The sequence below is a fragment of the Gymnoscopelus braueri genome (assembly GCF_963280865.1).
Source record: "Gymnoscopelus braueri genome assembly, chromosome: 10".
NCBI classification, from domain to species: Eukaryota; Metazoa; Chordata; class Actinopteri; order Myctophiformes; family Myctophidae; genus Gymnoscopelus; species Gymnoscopelus braueri.
The window spans coordinates 23035362-23056361 of record NC_137611.1 but is presented as its reverse complement, the minus strand read 5'-3'; the positions used below and the strand labels follow the sequence as shown (position 1 = coordinate 23056361).

General features: G+C 40.2%; 2 protein-coding genes across 3 annotated transcripts in view; one reads left to right on the top strand and one right to left on the bottom strand.

Moving 5' to 3' along the window:
• LOC308094156 (contactin-associated protein-like 4) overlaps positions 1–21000 on the bottom strand; it is a gene marked incomplete at its 5' end in the record, with an annotated part of 169505 nt that overhangs the window by 102492 nt on the left and 46013 nt on the right. For both annotated transcript variants that reach the window (XM_080440642.1, XM_080440643.1), the window contains 2 exons: positions 10044–10191; positions 19797–19990. In XM_080440642.1, coding sequence (XP_080296768.1) covers positions 10044–10191; positions 19797–19990 — 342 coding nt within the window. The remainder of the gene's footprint in view (positions 1–10043; positions 10192–19796; positions 19991–21000) is intronic.
• On the top strand, positions 2095–6185 carry LOC308094157 (uncharacterized protein). The gene is made up of 9 exons (XM_080440644.1): positions 2095–2143; positions 3389–3444; positions 3802–3855; positions 4192–4233; positions 4333–4386; positions 4589–4618; positions 4850–4885; positions 5033–5137; positions 5677–6185. Coding segments are annotated over exons 2-9 (420 nt in total). The 5' UTR covers positions 2095–2143; positions 3389–3443; the 3' UTR covers positions 5775–6185.

The window sequence follows — 21000 nt, the reverse complement described above, 5'->3', positions numbered from 1 at the left end:
AAATTAACACTGAGGATATGGCCGAGATAGCCAAGTCTCATGATTGTGTGTTCTACTTGTAACAGTCCGTCCACCACTTTGGTCTCAAACAACATTTCTCACAAAAGTACTGGCATGGAATTCGCTGTGCACCTTCATGCTCCCCTGAGGATGACCCCTACTGATTTTGGTCACTCCATGGCCTTTCCTCCAGTGCTTCATTCAGTGAATATCAATATATGCTCCCCACTTTTAGCCTCACATGTGAGAGTGTGGGGCTCTACCCACATGGAAAGAATCTATATGTTCCATATATGCAACTATATGTAACCTATATGCTACATATAAGGATCATATATGCGCATATATGTGCATATATACCACATATATGCCTGGTATAAGCTCCATATAGGCTGCATATATCTCACATATAGGTCAAAATCAGGTGCATATATGTGCATATACAGGGTATATAGGTCTCCTATATAGCTTGTTTATACCCTCATATAGGTCATATATGTTGATAATACAAGCCATATAGGTCTCCTATATAGCTTCTTTATCCATATATAGGCTCTATATGTTCATAATACAGGACATATAAGTCTCCTATATAGCTTCTTAATATGTAGGCCCTGTGTCCCATTATAGGATGTAGGCCACCTGAGAGTACTGTTTCTACTGTTTCTATTCCGTACAGTAAATGTTTCAGCTCAGTGGCAGATTCTGTATTATAGCCTGCTGCATGAATCACCCAATGACAGTATGGCATGTGAATGAATGTAATGTGATAACATTAAAATATCATGCAAGACTAAATTAGCACATTTGGGATGTGTTACATCAACACAATGGTAATGTCATCACATTTGATCCTAAATACATGTGACAAGGCAATGATTATGGAATATGGCAAGTGAGGAAAACAAGCTAATTTTCAACACAAACCCATAGCAAGCGAAAATCCTAAATGAGACCTCCATTATGTATCATTTGTGTCTCTAGATAAAGATGAGCACCAGCCGAGACCAAAGTGCATTTTCTCATTCTTCTCAATTTGAACTCCTGAGATATGACACTGTTCAGTCTCACAGTGATCACTGTTTGAGTTCTCAAAATGATCTTAATGGCGTCGCTATTATGGAGTCTCATCTCTGTCTTTCAGTGATCACTGTTTGAGTTCTTGGGATAATCTCACTAATATCTATTTTAAAGAGTCTCATCTCTGTCTTTCAGTGATCACTGTTTGAGTTATTGGGATAATCTCACTAACATCTCTTTCAAAGAGTCTCATCTCTGTCTTTCAGTGATCACTGTTTGAGTTCTTGGGATAATCTCACTAACATCTCTTTCAAAGAGTCTCAGCATGTCTATCTGATCACTAGTTGGGAGAAATATAATTATATACTTCATTAAGATAAAGCATATTAAACTTATGAACTCAAAATGATTTCACTTGTGGGTCAGCAGTGAATTCTAATTTGTAGGTGATTATCAGTTATTAATTTTTTATTATTACAACTGCAGGTCACAGTTTATGAAAACATTACATTGCGGACCGTACTCTATATCTGACCAAGAAAGCATATTCTGACTATATCATATGATGTCATCAATATTAAGCCGATATTTGGCAATGTCCATATATGGCCAAGATAGAATTAATTTACAAATCAAGATCATCACCTGGAAATCCATTCATGAATATAACAACACTGTCCTCATCAAACCCTGCATATCCACACGTGGAGGCCACTGAATCATCACCTCCCAGATAGCAAAAGATATTAATTCAATGTTGGATTTTGGTCAGATTGGTTAGTTGAGGTTGAAAAAGCTATGTTGATTCAATGTTTAAATACAGATACGATTTCAACATTTAAAAAAATGTCATTGAATCAATTTAGTATAGATGATGGTTTTTCAATGTTGAAATGCCCAACAATGAATTGACATTGTTTCAACGTGTAGTGCTGATATTGCACACCCCCCCCTCACCCTCCCCTCCCCTCCTCCCCCTCCCCTCGCACCCCCTCCCCTGCGAGAGGGTAGTCGTCACAACTCGCGAGACCATCTAAATCTCATGGGACTTGAGTTTTTCAAAGGAAACATTGGCGCGAATTGAGGCTTGTTGACAATTCACAAATACTACTAAGACAAACTGGTAAGTCCTTTACAATATAATGTATTATGCAATTCATATACCATCATCTGGCTGTCATCGTTTGACTAAATGTTAACTTGTGAATTATTACCGTGGCAACTACAGTGCAGACCTGAGCTTGTTAGCTAGCATGCTAGCTAATAATAGTTGACTGACTGGTAAGTGAGTTCTTATGGGAATAGAATGTACTATCCCGTTCAGATACCGTCACCCGACTCTCATCGTTTGACTAAATGTTATCTTTATGCTGTCCGGGGTTTGTAGCTTGTGTTAGTAAATAGCAATGCATGTTATTAAAGCAGCTAGCATGCTAGCTAACGTTAGCATGTTTCGTGATTAAAATGTACTTTCATTTGTTTATCTGTGTGTATACAATAACAGATTATTAGCGTTTTTAACAGTTGTATAATCATTGTTGTAACCAGCACTACTGTGAAGCAGTTCGTTCATTTAATAGTGGTGAACTAACAAGGCAGAATGTATGGTGCTAACTCACTAGCTACTGGTGTTGTTAACCCAACGGGTACCAATTCACTTTGCCGGAAGCACTTCCGGTCTAGACCGGATACGGAAACTACATCCGTGGTTGCATGTGTGTATGTGAAAATTTACCGGATATAGGAGGCGGGATCTAGAGCATAATAGAAACCAGGTTAGCTCATGGAAAAGGCTTAATACCCTTAGTTAAAAGTAGCAATACCATAATATAAAAATACTCTGTTAAAAGTAAAAGGCCTTGTGTTCAAAATGTTACTCGAGTTAAAGTACAAAAGTATTGGCATCAAAATATACTTAAAGTACCAAAAGTTAAATGTTTGAAAATAGCAGATCTACAAGCTCACAACGCGTCACGATGCAACATGTGGTGAGCTTGTAGATCTGCTATTTTCAAATGTCCTATGTATAAAATAGGGCTAAAGTGGTTAATGTAAGTTTTATAATAATTTATATATATATATATATATATATATATATATATATATATATATATATATATATATACATACGTGTGTGTGTGTGTGTGTGTGTGTGTGTGTGTGTGTGTGTGTGTGTGTGTGTGTGTGTATATATTATATATACGTGTGTGTAAAATATTTTGGAAGGACCTGATAAATTAATAATTTGGCTGATATATATATATATATATATATATATATATATATATATATATATATATATATATATTTATATACATTGTTTTGTGCATATATTTATTGAATTATTTGTTTCCCTCTAAATTTTCAGGGTTGTGCTACAAGAGGACTGGAGAGGATTCACTGCAATACACAAGGCCTGGCCAAGTATAATAATTATAGCAGCACGGGCACCACCTCTTTTCTATTTAGACCTGTTGTAACCTATACGTTGTTATACCATTCAATCCGGGAGCCACCTCTGTGTCTCATTAGTTGTTGCTATATGTATGGCAACATAATGTTTTATTAATTTTTTTAGTAAAAATTTGAACGTTTTCAGAAAACTTAGGTTAGGTTTTAGGAGGTGTTTTTAGAATTGGCCTAAGTCAGATGAGCCAGAAAACAGCAGTGTGAAGCGATTTTTTTTTTCAAGCCACCTAATTTTCCAGGTACAGTGGTGACACTGTCAGTTATGACACTAACTGCTACACCTACTTTAAGTATTGCCATGTATAATTCCAGTGCTGCCAGAATCCAGCCAGTACCCTTCTGTACCAACACCAAATGCAAGCAGTGGTATGTCATTAAAGGGATACTTCACTCTCCCGCCAGGGACACATTTAAAAAAATTATTAAAAATAAATGAAAAAAGTTATGGAAAATTCATGGCCCCCTCACGCATTAGTAGGACACTCTAATGCGTGAGGGGGCCATGAATTTTCCATAACTTTTTTCATTTATTTTTAATATTTTTTTTAAATGTGTCCCCGGCCCGAGAGTGAAGTATCCCTTTAATTACTAACATGGCAAAACCAAATGTAATTGCATGAAAGCTTTACAAGCATTTAGTTCAGGTTATGTGTTCAAAGGTTACAGCGTCCACTATTCATGTCTTGTGTTCCCTTCTTTTAGCCTCTGGAGGAAGCTGCTCGGAGGATAACCAGCCTAATAATGGTAAGTGAACCACTTCACAACTACTACCTCAGGGTGGACAGATTGTAAATGTGCTTTAGATAGAATTCATAGTTCATGTTTTGTGTTCTCTCATTTTAGGCTTTGGTGGAAGCTTCTTGGCAGAGTTGGAGTCAATGGACCCCTGCAATCATGGTAAGTAGACTAATAGGCTAGATGATTCTCTCAGCCACTCTTAGTGTGTCTCCAGTCTGTTTCAATAGGTGGTGGTTGGATTTCTAGTCGTGCCTTACTGGAGACCTTACTTATTTTGCAAGGATCTGTTAATGTTGGCACGATATTATATGAGAACTTGTATTTTACAGTGACCAATTAGGGCTATTTTAATCCATTTCAGGAGGGAACCACACTGGACAAGCATGGAATGGTATGTCTGTTGTCCCTGTGTCAACAAGAGCCTTTTTTATACATTTGTGATTATTTTATTAGCCATTACTAAACAGTTGCTGTGCCTTGGCTATTGTGCCATGACATACTGTAACTTATTAAAGACTGACATATTTGAACTTATAGCTCCTGCTACTCTAAACATTAAAACATACAGTCTTGATAAATTGCATACAAGCTTTTTTTAATATTTTAATTGTCCTCTTTTTAGACTTCGCTGGCAATCATCACCCCCAAGGCTATAAAGGTGAGTTAACTAACACATTCTCAAATCACTTTTTTTTTTTTACCACCAGACATGCACTAGGTACACTTGCTAGTGTATATGGTGCTCATTGATAACTACTTTGATGGTGCTTATTTGCCTTATTTTGTTCTGTCTGTCTTTCTCTAGGAATGCCAATGTATAACTCCAGCCCCTACCACACTGTGCCATCAGAGAAAACAAGGAATAAGAAGAGGGCCTTCAAGGACACGCTGATGCAGGACTGCATGTTTGGTGAGTCAATCTGCACCTCAAAATACTAGGTTTACTACAGTGGATTTGGCAATTTTTATGATGGATATTTAATTTAATTAAGTATTTTAACTTTTATCTCAAGTAAATAAGAACAGATGCATTTTCCTCACCACGGAATGAGCCTGATGGAAAATGCATCCACTCTTAAAGAAGCACTTCACCCATTTCCAACCTTAAGTTCATATAAGTGGTCCTCTGTATGCTCACAATAAGATGGCACCATTTCTGTCTCAGAGGTGGTCTTTGCCTGTGGACAGTTCAGAAACCTGCCTACCAGTGACATCATTTCAAGCTAATGGACATTGAAAATGATGACCTGTCATGTCACTGGTAGGCAGGTTTCTGAGCTGTCCACTGCCCTCCTGAACAGAGTAGACATGAATGGTGGCATGTTTTACGAGCATTAGTGTGGATCAATTATATGACTATGGGGTTGAAAATGGGTGAAGTGCTCCTAAGGCCACCTGCCAGCTTTCTTATTTATCTTTATAACAAGTTTTTTTTACTTTTTTCCCCAGCGGCTGCTCGTCAATTTGACCGAATTGCTATACAGGAATGCACTGCAGAAGTGGCTGCGTCATGGCACGATGACCTGTGCCACGGCCTGCTGTTCTGATGGCTCCCACCATTCATCTGAACGGAGCTGGCGATCACGTATCCGCGTGCACCCCATCCCCTGCACTCCTCCACAGTCACCCAACACAAACACCAAGCATGACGAATGTCCACTACCATGGAGAGGGTCGTTCGATGGCGACAGACATCCTAGCGGTCAGCGAGCCCCGACCTGACCTGAAGGCAAGATGGGAGGAGGCCCAGAGCACCTCCCCATCGTTCGACGAACTGATGGACCAAGCGGACGTGCTGATGCACTACGGTATATTAATCACAACATGAACATTAGTATTCACTCTCAACAATATTCGGTGTCCGGAGCGCTCTGCTTGCTGCTGAAACATTGGTAATTCATATTGGTCTTATAACTTCTGTTATTGGTTAGGGATTCACATTTAATTGTAACTAAGATTAGGGATTCATTAATAAAACATCAATGATGAGTAACTTCTTCTGTCTATTCTCTTGGGTCTGTGTCCTTCCTGAGCAATCCAAACGATCACGTTCAGAGGTTTTGCTACCAGATAACCAGCAGGTAACTTAGGATGTAGCCTCTAACAGCTCCCACCTGTGGGGGAATGATGCTCTATTCATATACTGTAGGTGGCCCAGCCATAACAGAAGTCATGTTGAAATTGTACAGGTATAATTACAAACTGGAGTAATTTAATTTAACCTGGTGGTCAAACTGGATGTCCATGTACTTCCCAAAGCGACTTGAGTTGTCATTCTTCAGGGTTTTGGCATTTGCAAAAGCCTGGCAGGGGAAAAGGAGTGTCCCGGAGCTTAATTTAATTTAATTTTATATCTTTTTTTTTTTTATCCAGCTGTTTGACACTTTAAAAGCCATAATGTTTCATGTTTTCATATTATAACTTGTTTAAATAAAGTGTTAAAGTTCTACATTGGGGTTTCTATTGGATTTGATTAATGTGTACAAACTTATCACCTATTTTATAGGTGATATAGGTATCATATAATTATGTTTCATTGCATATATGTAGATATAGGTACATACAGGTCATATATGTACCTATATGTTACATACAGGTCATATGTACCTATATGTTACATACATAAAATTGGCACCTTTCCTATATGTATATGCACATATATGCACATATATGTACATATATGTATATGTACATATATGCACATATATCACATATATGTACATATACATATAGGAAAGGTGCCAATTTTATGTATGCGAACATATATGCGGTCCTATATTACAAACATATATGACGCATATAGGTTCTTTCCATGTGGGTAAGGATGGCAATGTCAGTGGTTGCTAGCAGGGCTTTTAGACTTTTAGGTATTCTTCTACTTTTCACTGTAGGAGACAGTCAAACTTTCTCATTGGCATGGTCGAGATTATGTTTTACACCCTATCTGTCCGTCTGTCCGTCCGTCCGTCCGTCCGTCCGTCCGTCCGTCCGTCCGTCCGTCCGTCCGTCCGTCCGTGTGGTTCCGTCTGTGGACAGCTAATCTCCGGCACCGTTGGCATGATGGCAGTAAAACTGTGCACACTCCCTGGATGCCAGAGCAGAACCTCTGCCCCAAATTTTTCACATGGGCCTGTTATCGCGCCACCAGGAGGACATTTTTTGACAGTACTCCTACAGATTTTGTCCAAACATCACGCAAATCGGTAAACAGTATCGCTAGTCATTAAACGAAACAGGTCTTTCAGATTTTTCATATTCCATCCTGATTGGCTAATGTTGGCTTCCAAAGTTTGCAGGAGTGATCCGTTTTGAACAAAATGCCTCAAATCATGAACCAATTTCCGTATTTTTTATAAATCAGCGTCATGGTGGCGCTATAACAGGCCGATTTGCGTTTTTACCTGTAAGTGCACCGATCTGCGTAAAACTTTGTAAGAAAATTGACGCTTCACTGCCATGTTTCACCGTTTTAGTGCTCCTTCAGCAGCTCTTTCAGCTGTGTTATGTTATACTCATTTATTTAGTGTTTCAATGGGCATCGGTTACTTTCTTCTTCTCAGCCATTAATTAACGAGCCCATTTCAGCTGTGCCTATGCCTTCTGCTGCGTGCCCTCTGTCCCAGTGATTGACAGGCTGCACTGTGTCAGAAGTCAGAACAGAAGCCACAAACTTCATCGTGTTCGATAAATGCATCCAACATTATGTAGGCTTATCCCTATCCAATGTTGCTGGTTGCCATGGAATCTAATATTAACATAAAAACAAAAGCCGTACATAAAAGGAGAAAAGATCACTTCAGGCTATTCTATGAAATCCCAGGTAAGTTTCATTCTCGGTTTATAAAAGGAAACCGTAGTTGATTAAGAGACGTCCACTGTAGTGAATTATTCAAACAGCAGTTGAACACATTCCCAGAAGGACTGTGTTAACTTTACTGGGTCGCTGTATGTCTGTCGCTGGCTGCTGCTCATTGTTGGACAGCAGTCTGTGTGCCACATCCCCCCCCCCCGCTGTGAATGTGTCATCAAACGCTAAAAATCAGACGTCGTTAATGCCCTACCATTTAGCAGAAATAGCTGCCGCTGCCGGTGTGAATTCGGTGTATGACTGTTAAAGTTGATGCTTTTCAACTGTAGATCAATTGTTTGTACTTTATGAATTATATATAGGCCTATAAAAGGTGAAAAGGGGAGGTGAAGCATAGGCAATTAACACAGTGACAACACATTGTTATTGTTGTAAAAATAAGGCCGTGAGGGGGTAAAAAAAGGTGAGGTAAGAGAGTGTCATTGTTAAATGTGATGCTTCTTAGTAGGTGCCATGAATAACGGCACCGATAATAAGTTAAAGTAATTAAACTAAACTTACGGCAGCATTCAAAATTTGCAAGAGCAAGCTGTGATAATGACATTTCCGTTTGGTAACTTGAATTAAATATGAGAAATCTTCCCAAGAAGACAAAATGCACATCAAAATGATTTGTCCCTGAGAGAGTTTCTGGAAAGGAAGGATCCCACTGTTTTCATTCTTTTCTTCTCTCTTTTTTCCCCATATAGTGGTACAGTACATATAGTGTAAACCTCCAAACATGTTGTCAGACTAGTACTGAATATGTTAACTAATGTAAACTAGTGCTGTATATTAACTAGTGCAAACTAGTACTATATGTATTAACTGTTGCAAACTAAGACTGCATGAATTCACTATTGTAAACTAGTTCTGTACAGTACAGTACAGTATAAGGTACAGGTATGAATTCCCTATCGTAAACTAGTACTGGTACTAGTACTTGTTCAACATTGTGAACTAGTTGTGTACGTATGTGTTCACTATCATAAACGAGTGATGCATGTATTCACTATTGTTAACTAGTACTGTATGTGTTCAATATTATTGTATGAACTAGAACTGTATATCTTCAGTATTGTAATTTACTACTCACTCTTGTAAGTACCACAGTATGTGCTCACTATGTAAAGTAATACCGATGTGTGCACTATTGTAAACTAGTACTGCATGTACAGTATTCACTATTATGAACTCTGTACCTTAAACGTGCTGTAGTGTGACGAAACAGGGGTGCAGTCAGTAGCGAATATGCAGAGTGACACTGTCTGACAACAAGGGCATATGTCTACTTTAATTCAATATTCCTCATTTTGTCTTGTTACAGTGTATTTCATATATTTTTCATCCATGTTGTGGCAACGCAGCTCATCTGAGATAATAACATAAAAAGCCCCCAGGAAACAAACACACATAAACATGCACACTAATGTGCACACATAGAAGCACAAAAACACACACGCAAACACACACAGAGGCAGACACACACACACACACACACACACACACACACACACACACACACACACACACACACACACACACACACACACACACACACACACACACACACACACACACAGAGACTTTCTTTTATGTATTTGGGTTTCAAAAGATGGCATCACCACTCTCCACAAAATCTTTTCAAATCCTCAATTTTTTTAATAACAGACCTCAAAACTGAATTTGAAACCATCCAAAGACAAAGATGAAAGCCCACAGGACACGCACGCACGCACGCACGCACGCACGCACGCACGCACGCACGCACGCACGCACGCACGCACGCACGCACGCACGCACGCACGCACGCACGCACGCACGCACGCACACACACACACACACACACAGTACTGTATATTTATATATCTTGCTCAGCAATAAAGCTGAGCAGCAGCCGTGTCTTCAAGCTGAAAGAGAATCAAAGCTTTTCCAGTCCAATGAGGTGAGCACAGCTGATGGGACTTACTGTAAGGACAGCCGTATGTCTCCAGTCTGAGTCCAATGCGTCCGTTGGCGTTCCAGTCCAGCGGAACCAGTCGGAGGTAACGAGCTAGTACTGGTTGCTGGAGCTTGTACTGGACCACACTGTCTGCATTACTGTTACCCGGAAAAGACTGGACATACACAGAGATAGAGAGAGACACAATGCCACGATTAGAAACAAAAACACTGATCATGCTATCGTTAAACACTGCACTGAAGCAGAAAGATCTTTGATTCATGCCTTGAACATTATGTCAATGCAAGGTGGAGTATTTGAATTACACATACTGTTGAAAATTATGATTTTTGTTGTTTTCTTTAACACATACAGTGCCAAGATCCCGTCTACACGTTCTTTCAAATCCATCGCTTGAGTGCCAGGATTCATAAGAGCCTGTTTACACGTTCTTTTGAATTTTCATTGTTTAATCTGTGATCGCACGGCTGTGTTTATTTCTCATCAACACTTTCGTTTTCCACTTACGTCACACTCACCCGGAGCCGGATGTAAAAAAAAAAAATCATTTCCGGGTCACGTTGTTTTTCTCCGGTGATTTTCGGCCAGAATAAGGAAAAACACGGTTTTTCACACGGTAGAAAAGACAAACGGACAGCTCAACTTCTATTTTCTTTGGTCCGGGTGACTAACAGCCATCGTCGTAGTGTATCACGTCGTTTTCAGGCCGATCAGCGGGCCGGGAATTGTCGAAAACGTCACATCCTTTGAATGACCGGATATGACGTGGGCCTGTTTGGGAGGGGGTGAGCGAGGTGATCAATGTTTGGATGTGCTGCTCTCTACTGGTGGAACAATCGTAGGTGCTTGACAACACAATCAGAGAATGTATTTGAATGAAAAATTACAAAACAAAAAAATTAAAAAACACGCAAATTGCTGGCACAGGGGTGAGTACATTATGAATAAACTCTGGCAGTCAATGTGTTAACCACTTAAACACTATACACTTGCAGTTGGCCTCCAGGCGTCTAGGCCACCTCCTGTTCTCCCTCTATACTAAACATCACATTGCAACACTTTGCAAGCTTGTTGCGAGGCAATTTGACTGTACCTTTGAAAAATCATGGAATATTCTCTGTGACCGGCGTCGTCACGGACACCGGCTCATTACACGCACGGGGGTCAGGTAGTAGTACAAGTATAGGAAAAGAAAATTGGTCGGTCCTTGGCAGCCTGGGCGTTTGGACGTCCAGGGAATGAGTTAAGAGAGTTTCTCGCAACCCATTAATGTCAAATACCCTGAAAATCTGGTCACAGTTCAGAAAGCAGTTTGGTTACTGTACATGCGTCATCAGGTCTGGCACCAGTTTATCGTAATCATCTTTTTCTTCCGTCATGCTCAGATCCCGTCTTCCGGACTTGGTCAAGTAAGGGCTTACGTTCCATTAACGACCTTTATGTTGATGGTATTTTTTCCGCCTTTGCAGATTTGGCTGTAAAATGTTACCTCCCCAATTCCCACTTGTTCAGGAACTTTGTGATTTATTGTTGTTTCTTTGTTTTTTTCACCTCGCCACAGACCTCGCTAAATACCTTAAGATCGCGCGTTCAACTGTTTGTAGACACACAGGGTAGCTGTGTGAGTGGCCCAGAGAAGAAATTTTCAATCGGCGATCGTCCATTTTGCAGTAGTCGCAGTTTCTATTAAACAGTGTTCAGCGCGGAGAAAAACAACACAGAGATAATGGCGGATTAGCGGAATCTTTAGAGCGGCGGCGGATGGGAACGAAAATCTTCGATTGACATTCATTTCCGTTTCCGGTGTGCTACAATGAAATGTGTCACTGCGAGGGAGGCCTACAATGAAATGTGTCACTGCGAGAAAAAAAAAAAAAAACACTTAGAACTACGCGACTGGCACGCTGCGCAATTATTTAGGTTCGCGTAGAACTACGCGATTGGCACGCAATTTGTTAAGAGCTGCATGGGACCAGGATCTCAGGATTACTATGTCAGACGAGCAAAGGGAACAGATACTGGATCTGATACACACATCATCTATGTGCAAGGTACAGATTGTTACAGTGGAAGATTTTACATCGAGTCCATTTTACAAACGCAAAGCTAGCCAGGATATATCCTGAGAGATCTGATGCATGTAATAGATCTCCTATCCTGCTGACTACATGCACATGTTTTGGTCTTGTCCCAAACTGTCAGGGTTTTGGGCTGCAGTGTTTGATACATTGGGAAGTGCTTTGGGTGAGCCAATTGACCCTGATCCTCTTACTGCCCTTTTCGAACTCTCCTCTATTCCTAACAAACCAGCAGCCACATGGCGAGTTATTGCATTTACAACCTTGCTGGCCAGGAGGTTGATTCTCCTTAAATGGATACATCCATCCCCTCCCACCCACAACAGGTGGATCCATGGAATCTTGTATTGTATTAAACTTGAGAGAATAAGGTTCTCCCTTGGCGGATCCTTGAAATCCTTATTATTGGACCATATTGGCACCCTTATTGTTGAAGTAGAAGAACACAATATTTGACTCTGAGTAGTATTTTTTCCTTTTTATTTAGTTTTACTGTTGCCAATTATGTTGTTTGTGTCAGAAAAATGTAGACCTCTTTATTACTTTGATCTATATGCTGTCTTTTCTATCTGCTAAAACAATTTTATAAAGAGATTTGTAAAAAAGATAAATACATCAAGTGGTAATGCCTGTGTGACTGTGACAGCCAATGTTTGCCAAGACTGACATGATGCAAGACCATCTGTCTGTCAACATCACCTCTGATACACAGACAAGACAAACAAGTTACATACTGTACATAAATACACAAGACACAGAGAGAGACATTTGCTAGCTTAAGTATAAAGCTGGTCTGTGGAGAATAACATTCATTAACCTCATCGATCCTGAAGCCCCAGGCCTGCATGCATTTTTCAACAGGAAGGAGACTGACTTTGTGTTTGTCTCTCTTGCTCCGCTGTCCCTTTCTCCCCTCTTTCTTTTCCAATCTCTCTCTTTCAGTCTCTCTTTTTAACCATTCTTACTCTCTGTCCACCCCTGTCTTTCTCAACACCTCCTTCTCTTTCTCCCCTTTTTGTCTCTCCTTCTCTCCATATGCAGTATAACTACTAGCGAGTTATCCTAATTGCAGCGTTGCATTGAAGTTGACATGAAGGTTAACTGCTGTTCCCAGATCAGAGATGAAGCTTAACAGTTAATTAACTGACTCATTCCATCGTGTTTATGTGACACTCCAGCACTCCTGCTAGACATATTCGGTTGTTCAGGGTCCCAGTGTGTATTTTCCCAATCTGCGCAGTGTTGTGTCCCTCGCTGTTTTAACAGATCTGAGACTAAAATAACGACTAAAGTGCCATTCTACCGCTTTCCTGGCAACGACAAAAAGAAGAGGAAATCGTTTTTTTAATTTACATCTATATATAAATATATATATATAAATAAATATAAAAAATATATATTATAATGTTAATATATTATGCGTGCGTGCGTGCGTGCGTGCGTGCGTGCGTGCGTGCGTGCGTGCGTGCGTGCGTGCGTGCGTGCGTGCGTGCGTGCGTGCGTGCGTGTGTGTATAGGCATGTGCCTACATTGGTGCATTATTTACTATTCATGTATGCCTACTGTATGTGTATGAATTTGTACTTGGCAGTGTGTGAACATTCGTGTGGATATAGGTAACATTATATATTTGCCTGAATGTTTGAAGCTGTGAATTTATTTCCGTTTTCATTTCCTCTGAGAGCTCTGCTGTCTGTCTGTTTGTCATGCGGAGTCAAAGTATGATCCTTAGCACTGCATAATTCTGAGCAGAGAGGAGTCCTCAGCACTGAGAGAGGAAGGCAGAGCGTTAAGCTCTGACTTGTTAACCGGAGGAAGTCTTAAAAACTAAAATACCTGTCCTTCAGAAACACTGATTCTGATGAGAGAGAAACAGACAGATAGAGATAGTGGAGAGATAAATACAAAGACACTGGGTAGGGAGAAATAAAATGAAGAGAAAAAGCATGGGAGATCGATAGAGACAGGAAGATGGAAATACTGTGGAGAGAAGAATGGAGAGGACAGATAACTTCAGGAGAGCAAAAGAGAAATATAGGGATATATATATATATATATATATTGTATAAGGATGGAAACAGTAACTCTCAAAAGAAAGTGGAGGAGAAAGAAGAGAGGAATAGAAAGGAGCAGATAAGTGAAGTGAATAGAAGAGAAGCGGGGAGAATGGAAGAGAGAGAAATTTCAGAGTTACAGACATCGTGGATACGCAGCCAAAAACAAAGTGCCACATGCTGTGTCTTTGTCCCTGAGTCCACACAGGGGATTTCTGGTCCAGACTGTAGAGTCAGCTGTATCATAGACTGCAGTACATGGTCTCAGCCAGAGAGCCCATGCTCGACTACCTCTACATCTCTCTCTATTCCATCAAGTGTTTGGCAGCTGCTCCGTACAGTCAGCACAGCTTCCTCTCATCACACCATTCATTATTAATAAACAATGAAAGGTTTCTGATGAGGTTGTTTACCACTGCAGTATGGACTCATTGCCCAGACACGCCATTCAGGTGAGTATGTGCTGCAAAGGTGTGCCGCTCAATTCACATCATCAATGCTTGTCCACGCGGCTAAGCACGATGCTAAGGCCATAATTTGGGTGTGACCAAGGTTATGAGAGACAGCTGTCACCGTGAGTCAACGCGTGTCTGCTGTCGAGGTGACAAACAAACGGACTGTACTGAAAGTAACACATTTTTAAATCAAATATTTAAACTACCAGCTGTAGATGTCAAAGGAATCAATATGATTGACTACAAAAGTAATTGATTGTTTACAAACAAGCTGCGAATGACCTGTCCCAACAAGTCCCAAATGCACTGCTGTCTGGACAGAGAGCAGCTGGCGTGCAGGTTCAGACCACCCGCAGCCGGAGCTGTCCTGGTTGTTTATTTATGTTGTGTAGTTGTCTGTCTATCGATCTACAACTGCTACTTTTAAACTTTGGTAATCCCTATGTGCATATGCATACACAGCAGTTTGTTTCTGTCAGTTGCAACTTGCAAGTGGTGTTGAGTGAGTGTGGTTCTACTCAATGTCCAGCGAGAGCCACAGAGCTCAGCTGATCAATGGCCAAGCTGCACCCAGCAACAAAGCACACAGACACAGCCAGGAGAAATGCAGGCACTAGAATCAACTCCAGTGGCTTGTTTGTTAACAATTATACATTTTAGGTATCAAATACAGTATGCCGTGTAGCTGCCAAATCTTCAATACTTTCACATGCACAGCTGCATAGTTAAAAACTTTGATAAAAAAGTGTAGCACCCGTAGAAAGTACCTGCAGAAAGCCTGCTGTCAAAATGACCGGCTGTCAAAAGTCTTAATAAATAAATCTTAATAAATAAGCATAAATAAACTGCTTCACAAGAACAATGTTGGTGTAACTAAGAATGTCTCCCAAGCCTCGTGAACTGTCTCTTGAACTGTCTTGAACTAAATACCCACTCACCAACAGAGCACCGACTGTACAGTGTTTTTGGACATGATCTAATAGCACAACCTTCTTGCATACATTGTAATTTTCTTTATTTTACCTAGGGCAGAACTGTTCACCAAATACTGACCGCTATTTGCACTATTACAGTCTATACTTGGTTGCTAACTTATTCATCTTTCTGCTGCATGAATGTACTGTAGATTTTGTATATCTTTGGTTTGCTAATTTATCCATCAATTATCCAGAGCTGCCAACTCTCACACAATGAGCGTGAGACAAACGCCAATTGACGCTCTTCACACGCACACACTTCACGCCAAACCTTATTTCTCACACTGTCAAATCATCCCAAGGGGAAAACTGCGTCAACTCATGCACCGAGACATCCACTTCTGCCCGGTTTTGAGCGACACAGAGAATTAAATGTATGTTTCTGAATCAGGCTATCCTAACGTTAACTAGTACAGATGAGAAGCAGAAATGATAGGTCTGTCTGGCTCCCTAAGGGATGCTGTCCACATTTACGCACAAGGTACAGCAGTGTAATTCCATTGATCATCTATATCCCCAGACATCGCCGACAGGATCAACATAGATCTTAATATTAATTCATATTCTATGGCCTTCTACACTTCCAAAAGGTTAGCTCAGCTGTATGTGTCCACTGGAATTTCTTCTGGCCTGGCAAGTTTATAACATTGTTTTTTACTTTAGCTACTTGCAGTAAATGTCTGGTATGTACGGTATCTGCTGCTCCAATGACATTATTGTGTCCAGGGAAATGTTTACTATTACCTAAAGCAGCCTCTCTAGTCTTTAAAGTAGCGAACAAGCAAACACTCATACTGTATTGATGTACGTACATCAATACACAAAACACAATAAATAAATCAGCCCGTGCACTGCACTACAGGGACCAGTCCAGTGATGTGCCCAAAAGTGATTGTGAAAAACTGATTGCACCCATTTTAGCCTGTCCACAACTGCTTTTATCTGGGTCAAACAATCATGTACGTGATTAAAGGCAATGCTATAGTATTTTTTAAGTTTTACACCTGCCAAAAAGTTATTACAGCTTCTAATTGGTGAGTGAAGGGTTTAACACATCGAGTGCCATAAACGGTCCGGACCGTTTTTGAGGATCCAAACGAGAAGTGCCGAAAACGGTCCGGACCGTTTTTGACCCAATTCTATTTTTATACGAGTGGCCCACGTGGGGCGCTAAAACGAAACTTTGACATCACCCAAGGAGTTTCTGAGAAGAAGAGGCTGGATGTGGCTCCATGTCAAAAATCCTTCCGGTCGGCGTTTTCAATGTTATCTCCTTGACTAAAAGCTTAATATCTCCATTTCTTTTTAACGTGGTGGAAACGAGCCGTTTTCGATCGGCGATCACGCTGCAATGGAGGATCGCGTTGGAAATATTATTGTTCCAGGCGTTAGTCGGGACCCTCCGCCGTCTCGCACGCACGCTTTGTTTACATGCACTTCCGCGTCGGGGCTTCTACAGCACGAAACGTATAACGCAAGTGGATGGAAGAAATGCAGCCACTCAACGTATAATATTTTAATAAACCTCTGGCACCCAATGTGTTAATTTTAGTTATAAGTTCTATTTTAAACTTTAAAAAATCAAAATCTATAGATTATCGCCTGCTCAATGTTACCATTTGTAATACAGTACATGGTCGGGGTAAGGATTAGAAGTAAAGAATACATTAAAAAACTGGGAAAATGGATATAAAATATATATACTGTATATTATATATATTTGCTTCAAGCCCAGAAATCAATGATAATTAATTTCTTTGGTACGATGGTGACTCCAAATGGGTCTATGAAAAAGATTTTCTGAAAGGTTGGAAGCCCTGCATTATCTGTGTCTTCTATATCCTGTAAATGTTTCTTTCCTTTGTAATGCAACTTAATAGACACAGCATATCCTAACTGTATATCCTTGGTTGCTAATTTATTAAAATATTTATTTTTCTGTATATTCTTTATTATCCATTATCCTACCCTAGGAAGCCAGGGAAGGTGCAATTCTAAATGTTATAATACAGTGCATGCATCCTAGTCCATGGTAATTCACCAATGTCTGTGTATAATGATGCTGTTTTTACATCACTTATTAGGACTCTTATTAGGTTTTTACACTTCTTTACTTACTAACTGTATAACTTATAGTTATAGTAATAATTACCTGGATTATAACTTTAAAAAATATACAGTATATATATTTTTGCACTATCTTGGACATACATTTTAGTACAGTCTAGCAGAGTCTGCCGCATCAACATTTCACTGCTCCTACACCTATGAGTATGTGACAAATAAAGTCTTTGAATCGTGAATCAAAAGGAAAAACTGTCGCACAAGTCCAATAAAACAGCCAAGAACATGAATTAGGAACTTGAGAGGTGTTATAAATGCATTGCATTATTTATGCTTTACAAGCATGGATAATATTCTTGATAATACTGTATGCTGGATGTGTGGAAGGTGGGCGTTGGAAGAGCTGTCATGCTGTATTCCTCTTTCAAACAGTTTGTTTCTCTACAGTAAACCCTGTCATGTCTGTCTGGAAGAATAGCTTGCCATTTATTTTGAAGTTTCTCCACACTCACTGAAGCTGTCTGATCATTAGTGCCGGTACCTACTTCAACAAGATAGGAGTATAAAAGTGCTGCTAGCATTCCCTAAAGTTGTTTGTATATTCACTGAAAGAGGTGGTAGAGGAAACGCCATGAGGTCACCAAAATATGAGATTATGAGATAATGATTATTATGGGATATCTTGTATGCAAAGTTGAGACTTTGGCCTGAGGTTGGTGCTAAAGGCAACATCATGTTATGTATTTATTTATTTGTTTGTTTGTTTGTTTGTTTACCAGGGACAATGCTTATCAATCCACATTTCGGTTTTCACATTGATGTAAATGTGCCAGAGCTAGTTAAGAGGTAGGCTATACGTTAGACAAATGATTAGGGTTCATCCACCATGCAGCGCAAATGACAATTTTGCGGAAAGGAGTAAAGGTCATGGCGTCACCAAAATCAGTGAGGGCCATTCTCCGGGAAGCATGAAGGTGCACAGCAAATTCCATGGCAATTCAGATAGTAGCTTTTGAGATTATGTTCTTTGAGATGGAAGGATAGCTAGCTGGGCCAAAATAGCTATATAATACTACTAGTTTCTGCAGGTACTAGACCCGCTGGTACCATTTGTTCCAGAGATCCAACTCTGTATCAGTAATGTTAGTACTGTCCACAATAGCGAACTCAAACAAAATTATCTGCAGTATTTTACAATTGATACATTATGTATATTATCAACTTTAACAGCAAATGCAAAGCCACTTTAATCTAAGTTTGATTTGTTTATCTTAATTTGACAGCTGCTAAGAGGCATCACACTACACTTTCAGTTTCTCTCCTCGCCGTCTATTAGCTGTCTTCACATTTCACAGATGCTTTACAGTGTCAGTAACATTATTTTACCACAATAAAATATTGTTTTGTCACTTCACTAATTGCCTTCATTTTCATTCTCTTCTCTCAAGTTCTATTTTTTCATTTAACAATTTATCAAATTGATAGCACAGCATCAGCTATAACAACCTCACGTAATTAGTATGCATAACACCCCGGCTCAGAGTTAAAAACAGCATTGTGAGTTCAAATTCACCTCTTGACTTCACGTTATCTGTTCTCTCTCAGAATCTGAATTATTTTGATTCACAAAATATGTTTTCACTTGTAAGGAATTAGATTTTGTGAGGTTGGTGCATTCCAGTAATAAACAGTAATGAATGATAGACATAACTCGGCTAAACGTTCTCAGGGGAATATGATTAAAATAGAAAATGAAAATGATAGAAACAATAAATCCATATTCATGAATATGGATGAATATAAATGAATACATATTAGATAAAGGATACAAGTATAGAAACAATGTAGGCTATGAAAGGAGATAAATATGCACATGAGTGAATAAGTACACAACAAACTCCTGAGAGTTAATTTGTGTGTAAAACTTTACACCTACTTTACAGAAGTTAAATGGACAATCTGGATTTCGCATTGTGCTATTTCACTCCACAATCTTGTTCCCTTCACTATACCATCAGTAATGGTACACTGGTTCCATTTGTACACTCTCAGAATTAAATTCACATTGGATTTTACCACAGACTGTTTATTACAGTCGGTACTGTTTTAACAACTTTTTCTGTGACCTCACCCCTATGCCGTCCTCTGGACGGTACTGTTTCCAGTTGTGTCCTGTGTCACTGAACATCAGCAGGTAGGACATCAGCCAATCAGAGCTGCCGTAGCGGCCTTGTGTGGCGACGGCAGTGATTTGGGTTCGTTCTCCCAGGTCCACCTGCAGCCATTGGTACCGGTCCGAAGTCAGAGGAGACCAGCCTCCGGCCCCTGGACATGAGAGACAGACAGAGAAATGGAGAAAGATTGATGGAGAGTGCGAGATATGGAGAGAGAGAGAGAGAGAGAGAGAGAGAGAGAGAGAGAGAGAGAGAGAGAGAGAGAGAGAGAGACAACACACACACACACACACACACACACACACACACACACACACACACACACACACACACACACACACACACACACACACACACACACACACACACACACACACACACACACACACACACACACACACACAGAGAGAGACAGAGACAGAGACAGTGGCAGCGGCAGAGGCAGAGGCAGAGAGGGATGCATCAATAGCCAGAAAAAGAGCAAGAAGGAGGTAGAGAGGGAGGGAGAGGAGTAAAATGAAACAGAAAGGAGAAAGAGTATTAGTGGGTTGGCTATTCCGTATTCGCATGGAGAGTGCGAGATATGGAGAGAGAGAGACAGAGAGAGAGAGAGTGTGTGTGTGTGTGTGTGTGTGTGTGTGTGTGTGTGTGTGTGTGTGTGTGTGTGTGTGTGTGTGTGTGTGTGTGTGTGTGTGTGTGTGTGTGTGTGTGTGTGTTTGTGGGGGGGGGGGGTTATTTACGACCAACCCTGTAGGTGCAGTGAATTGCATTTCTCAACCTTCGATTCTCCACTAAAAATACATTGAATTGTTCTAGAAGCAGAATGAGCCGTATTGATTCTCAAACACACACGCACGCACGCATGCACGCACACACACACACACACACACATGCACGCACGCACACATGCACGCACACATGCACGTGTGCACACACACTTCAACATCTATTTCCATGCTATGGCAGGACACAGCATACAGCTGTGTATGTAATAGAACCAGGGATGTAATTTATAAGGGGGGACACTAGGGGATTTGTCCCCTGCTCTTTTTGAGAAGGCAGCATTGGACTCCTTCACTTTTTACAGTCTGGCAGCTAAGGATAAATAAAAAAAAATACATAATTAACTGCATGCACTACTATAGGACCATTTGGAAACAG